Genomic DNA, 9,209 nt, shown 5'->3' on the forward strand with positions numbered 1-9,209 from the left:
TTTCAAATGTGTAATTTGGACACTTTTCAAAGTAATGACACAATTATCCAATCCTGAGACTAACAACATACCATCTAACCAAAGTTTAATTGGATCGGGCTAAAAATTGTTTGAGAGCAAACAAATGTTCAAGTTCGGGGGTGTTTGATAAGTGTATTTTATACACTTATTTAGGCCATTAAAATTGAGTATTTGTTGATGAATTTGATGAAATATGGCTTAATTCTATGTATATATTGTATGTAGGTTACAATCAATGGAAGATACGAGAATAAAGAAAATAAGCGGGAAAAACGACTCAATTACATCAAAGGCAAAGTTTGGGGATTAGGATGCAATAATCCAAAAGTTAAATTGGACCAGAAAAGATATTTTGAAGATTGATAGGAGTCAATTGAATGCAAATTGAAGTCAAAAAGGAAAGGGATATGGTTAGAATATTACCATAAATCGACTTCAAATCATATAAGATATCTTCAAGATTTTTGGTCAACTTGAGACCCATTTTTCGAACGAAAAACATTTGAATTGGAAAATTTGTATTTCTAGAATAATTGTAACTCTTTTAACTAACTTTCCAATGCACTTTGAATCACCTAAATCGGACACTAAAAGAGAAAGTAATGATCAAAATACTGAAAGCTGTGCAGAGACAATTACGTGCGCGCGAAGGCAACTTTCCTTATTTGATTCAAACTCTTTTGGAAGAATTTGGACGTGAATTTGAACCTAATTTTTATCATATTGGAAGTGGACAAAGAGGAAAAAGAGAGCGAGATATACATTGAAGAAGAAGATTTCATCACTTGGATCCGGAATTGAAGGCATAAAGTGGAGGATTTCAGATTCTTTTCATATTTTAATGATTCGGTGATGTCGTTCTTTTATTTTTCCTGTTTTTTTCTACATTAATAAGCTAGGCTAAATATCTTAGTATTGGATGAATGACAAAATTGATTGACTCTTAGTTTTTAATTCAAGATCTTATAGTTTTATCTTAATTCTTGTGTTGTTGTTTCTTTAATATGCATATTTATGTTGTTTTAATATTTGCGCACCATTAGGACAATAAGTTGTTTATTCATAGTGTTGGAAAACTCACGGTAGGTAGAACAATGTTATTGGAACGCATGGACAATAAATGTTAGGAATAATATTTGTGACGTATGCGATCATGTGTGATAATCCTATACACCAATGTGTGTTGCCATACAAATTCGAATTAGGAATAGGATCGTCTCGTGGTAATCATAGGTTTATTATATCTTGGAAAAGAATAATAAATAAAAGTGGAATTATCGATCGTCACAATTGCATGAGTTGAGATAATTGTCATAGGTTGAGAATTAGAACTAAGAGTTGATCAGTGGCGTCGGAAATCCAATACATTTACTCATCTGAATTCTAAAACAAATTCTCATCAATTTTGCAATTTTTAGTTATAAAACTTAATTAGCTATTCAAATAAACATCAACTTTTAGTTAATCACACGAATTTAATTATATCGAATACACTGAAATTAGACCTTATTCCCTGTGGGACGATAACTCTTTCATTACAATTATTACTTGTACAACGAACCCGTACGCATGCGGGATTTTGACGAACAGCAACCCTTTACGCTAATAACCAACACAAACCACAAACTTGCACCACCATCGCACACTGCACCCACAATGCACTATCACCGCATATTAAACTATTTGTGTTGACTTGGATTGAACTTTAGTTGGTTATTGGGTGAAGTTGAGCTGGTTATTAATTCCTAGCTAATTATATTCAATTGTGTGTTGATCTTGAGTGGAATTTAGCTTGGTTTGGTTGAAGTTGGGCTCCAACCGTGACAAATTGGTATCAGGCGTATATATTGGGTATTTGATAACCATTGATACAAGAGCTAAAGTGATAGATGAACACCGGAAGAAGCTAAACCTGGAGATTGCTAATTTGGGTACTTCGTTCAAGGACGTGTCCAGCAGACTAGAGAATAAATTGGCTTCCACAAATCAAACACTCCAGGTACTTGTTCATAGGCAAGAGAAATTTGAGGATGCTATGTTGGACTTGAATAAAAAATATGAAAATTTAGTGGCCATGATGGGTCAAGAGTGTTTAGATCTGAAAATAGAACAAAAGGATAGAAGGGTCGGTTGTTAATTGGAGGCCTGGGAGTGTGATTTGCACACAAGGGGATAATAATAATGTGAATGATGCTCGTGCGAGAGGTGAATTTAATAGAAATGGTAGACTTCCTAAAATTGACCTCTCTTTGTTTGAGGGAGGAGGACCTTGGGAATGGATAAAGAAAGCCATGAAATATTTCCAACTTCATCAAACTCCTGATGAAAATAGATTGGGAGTTGTTGAGAAGTACTTGGAAGGGAAAGCTTATATACGATTTTATGAATTCATTGCAAGCCATCCTAAAGCAAATTAGGGAATGTTTGCCGAAAAGTTGTGTAAGAGATTTACTGAAAATACCGGGGAAGAAGTGTGTATTGAGGAAGAATCCTAAAATAATGATGGTTCAGAAATTTTGTTGGATGATCGTGAAAATGAGATAGGAGAATTGGTGTCAGTGGTTGATACAAGAGTGGAAACAGTGGTTGTGAGGGATGAATCAGGGGCATTAGATGCTAAAACTGAGATAGAAACAGAGATTGAGCTAGGATAGGTGAGAGAGAGAAGTTTGAAAATGAGGAAGTAGGGCGGGTTGAGCCATTGGAATTTCAAATATTGGAAAGCAATACAAAGATATCGACAGTTGATGCTATAGACTGCAAAGAGAAGGTTGCTAACGAAGTAACTATAGAGGAGATTTCAACCTCCAAAACCAAAATAGAGTTTGGTAGTCCAATTCCAACCAGACCAACAGTTTGGTTTAAGGATGGAAAGAGTAGTGCAGATAATATCAACCAGACATATGCCACCTTGCACTACCTGCTTAATCTAAGAACGACGAAGAGAATGAGGCAGCTAACAACGTACAAAGAAGACATCCCAACTTTGAACCTTGAGGACAACGTTAATTTAAGGGGGAAGGATGTCATGGATTAGGCATTTGCTTTTATTTTCCTAGTTGGGCTTGTATAGTGGGCTAGCCCAAGGTCTTTAGGTTGTTTTGTTCTACATATAACTTGCTTAGAAGATGACGAGGGGGTGAATTGATGAATTGAAACTGTGGCTACTACCCGCGTCTCTCCTCTTCCTTTTCTCTATGCTTCCAGATCTTCTTCTTTCTCCTCTGTTTTCCTGCGTTTATCTCCTCTTTGGTAAGCTTCTTCTGCTTCTTTCTCTTTCTTCCTGTATCTCTTCTCAGTTCTGCTTCTCTTCTTCCCCTACTGTATGTGTTCTTCTTCTATGTTATTTTGTATCTTCTTTTTCTCTTCTCTTTCTCTAATTCCACTTCCTTTGTTTTGTATCTATGTTTGTCGTTTTATGTAATTTCAGTTTAATCAATGAAATTATAGTTGGATGTTTGAATCCCAGTTTAGCATATTAAATTATTTGTGTTGATTTGGATTGAAGTTTAGTTGGTTATTGGTTGAAGTTGAGCTGGTTATTGATTTCTAGCTAATTATATTCAATTGTGTGTTGATCTTGAGTGGAGTTTAGCTTGTTTTGGTTGAAGTTCGGCTCCAACCGTGGCACTACAACGAGCCTAGCGGACTCAGGTTGTCATCGCAATCAAACATCACCAACAACTCTGGCTACAGCGGCGATGGCTTGAGCTATCACAAACAAATACCACCAATACTTCGACTGCAGCTGCGCATAGAGGGCACATCACTACTGGATCGATGCTGTTCTCAAAGTTGTCATCGCAAGAAAACATCATTTTACACCAATTAAAGCACAAAGGTATCGCACGGCGCTCACAATGCCATTGTAAAGAAGACGCTCTAAGCAATGGCCCGCAAAAATCTGAGCAAAGGGGGGAAGATCGAGGAGTTTATGAACGCATCGGAGGCGGCGTCGATGGTGCCTCCTGTAAGGTGGTGATACCACTACGACGAAGAAACGGAGTAATGGGGATGTCATCGTCGGATGGTTGTGGCTAGCGTCATCGCCCGAGGATTAGTGGTGGTGTGATAAATAGATAAAGGGTGAGAAGGGAAAGGATATAAGGAGAGAAGGGAGAGATAAAATGATTAAGGTTTGGGAAGTGAAAATGTGATGGGGTGGGGGTTATAGGGGTGTGTAATTGGATAGATTAATTTAATTATTATATAATATTATTTAAAATTAAAAACTTATTATTACTTGATTTTTGTACAAATAACTTTTATATTTCATTTTTGAAAATGATTAAAAAACAGGAATTGGTGTAATTTCCACTTTCTAATATTACATTGTTTTTATTTTTTATACAGGAACCAATACATTATTATTGTACAGTTTTATGTCAATTAAGTTTTAATTTATGTCATATTGTTATTTTATAATAATATTTATTATATTTTCAATTATTTAAAAGATCCATATTATTTCGCTAAAACCATAGTGGGAAACCAACCAAACCCCAAAAATGGTTTAGTTTGATTTGAAAATTTTGCAAACCATTTTAAAAAGTATGGTATAAAATAGGCAAAAAACCACCCAAACCAATTGTATCCATCCCTAAATAATAGTCAATTTTGTTATAAATTACAAAATCAAGAAATTATTTTGTGTATTCTTTTATGCTAATTAGCTCATTTTGTAGGTAAAATTTTCTCCAAAAACTAACTTTACATAATTATAATTCGTCTTTGTTGAAAAAAAATATAAAATTCCAGTTCAATCGATGGTTTAGTGCTAACAAGATCAAAATTTCTATTAACTTTGCTAAAATTACATAATTTTTGTACATAGAGGTGTTCACACCCCTTACATGAGGTGGAGCCAACAATAGATATTGAAAAAGTTTACATTACTTTTGTACATAGGGGTGTCCACGTAAAAAACTCAGAGAAAGATGACCAAAATAATGATGTATCCATCCTTGTTGCAACATTGCAATGGTGGTACTCCCCAAGGGCAGAGCTACATAGAGGTCAATAAAGGCATCAGCCTACACTATAATTTGGGCTTGACATGGAAATCTCTAGTGTGTCTACACGGACCAAAAAAAGAAGAAAAGGGAAGAAGCACACCCCTTACATGAGGTGGAGCCAACAATAGATATTGAAAAAGTTTACATTACTTTTGTACATAGGGGTGTCCACGTAAAAAAATCAGAGAAAGATGACCAAAATAATGATGTATCCATCCTTGTTGCAACATTGTAATGGTGGTACTCCCCAAGGGCAGAGCTACATAGAGGTCAATAAAGGCATCAGCCTACACTATAATTTGGGCTTGACATGGAAATCTCTAGTGTGTCTACACGGACCAAAAAAAGAAGAAAAGGGAAGAAGCAAAGTACAGAGCCAGGACGGTCAGCGGCTGCCCACGCTAACTCCACCAAACACTTCGAATTTTTGAAACTGCGATAGGGATTCAAGGAACCACCGCAAATTGTCAATTCCTAAAATTCAAACCTTTCTAATGCTTCGTGCACCAGTGCTGTGACTTAGGCTCCATGAAGCGTATTCATAATTCTCTCTTATCCCCTGGATCAACCTTGGGATAAGAGAGGTGGGAGAAAACCTTGTGTTCATTATTATTGTGGAAAAACTATAGCTCATGAACTTATTTTGGCTAAAAAATTCACAGTAGCTGATAACTACAATCGTGCACCAGACAAAATCCCTAGGTCCATCCTTGATACTCCCCGAACCCAACACGACGATGAAAAGGAGATAAATATTCATTATCATACAATCACGTTTAGCTTCTGGAAAACAAAATTTGAAGAATCAACAAGAGAACCGTTTAAAATCTCCAGGGGTACAAAGCAAATGAGTGTTTACAACAAAATCAGCACAACATATCCACATTTAGCTTTTCTTATTTCCTCTTTATCTTTTTTTATCGGGGGTGGGGCCGTAGGATATGTTCTATTATTTCAAAACATAACACATTTCTATACACTTGCAGCATCCTCTTCCATTAGTATTTGTAGCTTCCAATACAGATATGCAACCGATTCTTGTGTCCTCCTATAGAAAGAAAAATCGCCAGAAAGTTAATTTGCATTATTGCCCCACACACTATCCCAAGCACCACTTGGAGCAGCCTTGGGTCCCTCAACGTAATTTTGAAATCCTGGGCGATTGGGAGCTCCAGGAAGCCCTTCACCACCAGGAGGATGAACTTTCTTGGGTTTTGTTCTCATTCCCAGCAGTCTCAGCACAAATCTGGCGAGCTCCCCATATAATAGCCCGGAACGATCAAACAGCTGAAAATGAAAAGACCACATATAAATGTATGCGAAAAGGCCCATCAGTTTTTGATGATAAAATTAGGCTATTTACTGGTTATTTTCAGATTTTGGTCACCCAATAAATACAAGAACAAACAAATACCTGTAGAAGAGCAGACATAAACATATGGAATGCCTGCGTATTCTGGTCGATCAACATTGCAAGCCGGCCAAAGAAATTCACTACACCTTGCATCTACGATCGTCAACAAAACAAAATTAAGTATAAATAATGGACACTTAAGAGGTCGTTTGGCTCCACTTAAGCTGATAAGTAAAATTTACTGGAGTTCTTTTCAGGATGTACAGCAGGAAGAACAACACTTATATAGGCAATTAGAGGAAATAAGTACCCTAAAATAATCCATGCCAAATGACTAGGGGACCTAAATTAAATATCTTAATATTTTATATTATGAAACTCGTTTTTAACATTTTAATAATTTATTAGGATTACAATACATCAACAAGAACTAACTAAGCATTATGTAAATTTGCAGCAGCTTCATGAATCCTTTTTTTCAGTTCATTGAAGAATCTGTCAAAATATCCAAGAATTCAAGTACAATATGGATAAAAATTTTATAAAACAATTGAAGGCGTATGGATCATTGATTTATCACGAGTAAAATTTTCTTACATTATTTCCCAGAATCTATTGTCAAATTAAATAACTAATTTTGCTTAGAAGTAACTTCTTGTGTTTACCAAACATGTAAAAATAATTATAATTTCACTTGACCCACTAATATGTTAAAGGCAAATGAGCTCTATGTAACAAGAGGCTTTTGAACTTTTAAAAGGCAGGTTACGGGAGGGGGTTTCACAACAGCTAGCTTCTGAAATCCGAGCTAAATCAGCATCGAGCATTCGGATATGATATGAAGTCAACAATAAACATATGGGAATATAGTCTAAGATTCACCAATTCCACAGCGCACCTCTCAACCAAAACAGAAATTTTTATTAGAATCCAAAATGCCAAAGAGCAGCCAAATCTAACCCTCAACAGAAAAATTGGTAGCAAACAACAAGGGAATTTGATCCAGAAAGCAAACAGTGACAGCCTTGTAAACAATCAGTATCACCATCACCTGTGTAATGCACATAGAAAAGGGAAATAAACATAGAGAAACAGTCTAGCTTACCACTCTCATTAAGGAAATCCAGAATCCTGGTGGAGAAGATGGAGCACCATATGGATTGTTTGGATCATCACCGTACGGGCCCCCCATTCCCATTCCATAACCTCCCATTGGGCCCCCAAAACCACCATTATACATTCCACCTTGCATGCCACCTTGCATGCCACCTCCATAAAGTCCACCATAACCTCCTCTATACATGTTGTTTCCGTACAACCCACCACCATTCGATCCACCAAATCCTCCACCATATGAACCATACATCCCTGAGCCGTAACCAGAATTATAATTTACACCAGAACCATAACCTGAATAAGTAACACCCAGGGGATAAGTTTGCATCAGATATCGGAAAAGCTATAGATAAATAAAAACCTCCATATATTCACCACATGCACGAACAGCTCTTATTAGAAAAGGAATTGAAGCAGCTAAACAAATTATGCACATCTTGACCTCTCTGGTGAACCTAAATTTCAGAAAAAGCTAAAAAGCAGCTAAATAGTGATTTACTCCAGCTTTACACCATCATTTTTTACCCTAGGAACCCCCATAAGATGTGAATTTTTTTTATTTACACAAGGCATCTGGTCTTCATATATATATATATATATATATGTGTGTGTGTGTGTGTGTGTGTGTGTGTGTGTGTTCAGCGTATTATGTACATATGCCAACTAAATCAAACACTAACCCGGAATAGCTATCTATCCTAAGAAACACAAGTAAGAAGACACCAGTGTCAACCACTAGTACTTCTCAACGCTCTGGAAAGGGAATCACATACTTATCCTAAAATAAAATATGCATTTGGCAAAGGTTTATTGGCCTGATTTCATATGGATTAGTAGAGAAGTTCAATCAACAAGTCTTTGACATCGGCATATAAGAATTCTTTGTCAAATAGAAAAGGATTAAAATTCACTAAACTATTCAACCAAATACACCAAAAGGTTTCACCACAATTCGGAGGTGGTGACAATGAAAAGTGAAAAATTGATTGACAAATGGACGGGAAGTTTTACTCGATTCGCAGAAGCATGTGATTTAAGAGGCATTTCAACCATTCGGGCTTCACAGCAATTCCCTACTACTCTTGGAAAGCCAATAATACGACACTTTTCTTCAAATGGATGCCAGCACCTTGCACTAGCCCGGCCTTAAGACATCATTAGGATTCAAGCATCAATTCTTGACACGATGTTTTTGGCAATTGTAGTCAAGAGACCTTTAGTGAGAGGAATACAGGCCAATGACAACACTAATAAGTTTAAAGAGAGGAAAATAGGCAAAAGACTTAATAGAGGTCTTCCTCTTTCACTGATCAGCGATTGCTCAAGTCCATTTCTTTATCTTCCATCCTAATTGAGATGTAAAATCATTAGGATTAGTATATAGCCGCTTAAGACAATGTTTTAGGGTATTGTACTCTCTTCCTGGTGTTTAAACATGTTTGAGTTTGATGCAGCACCAATAGGATGATTAATAGAAACAGAAGAAAGATTCAAAAAGAATGGGAAATTAAAGGAGGGGATAGAAGAAGAATTCAATAGAAGAAGGGGAGGGATGCGCCATAAGCTACCAAAATAATTATTCATTCATCATCAATTGAAAATTACAACGCAAAATAGGTTTAAATAGTAAAGCAACCCTAACGAATTTGGGCCCGAGCCCATACAAGTCCAAATTTAAATAATAGTCCAAGAAAATAAATAAA

The 9,209-nt window shown here is 36.2% G+C and overlaps 1 protein-coding gene across 1 annotated transcript in view; it reads right to left on the reverse strand.

The window, feature by feature from the left end:
- Positions 1-5,811: 5,811 nt before the first annotated feature.
- Positions 5,812-9,209, reverse strand: part of LOC111393715 (peroxisomal membrane protein 13-like) — an 8,825-nt gene continuing 5,427 nt past the window's right edge. The window contains exons 3-5 of the mRNA XM_023019388.1: positions 7,496-7,800; positions 6,451-6,543; positions 5,812-6,323 (exon numbers count right to left, since the gene is read on the reverse strand). Coding sequence (XP_022875156.1) covers positions 6,111-6,323; positions 6,451-6,543; positions 7,496-7,800 — 611 coding nt within the window. The 3' untranslated portion in view covers positions 5,812-6,110. The remainder of the gene's footprint in view (positions 6,324-6,450; positions 6,544-7,495; positions 7,801-9,209) is intronic.

Source organism: Olea europaea, chromosome 4, assembly GCF_002742605.1.
Source record: "Olea europaea var. sylvestris chromosome 4, O_europaea_v1, whole genome shotgun sequence".
NCBI lineage: Eukaryota > Viridiplantae > Streptophyta > Magnoliopsida > Lamiales > Oleaceae > Olea > Olea europaea.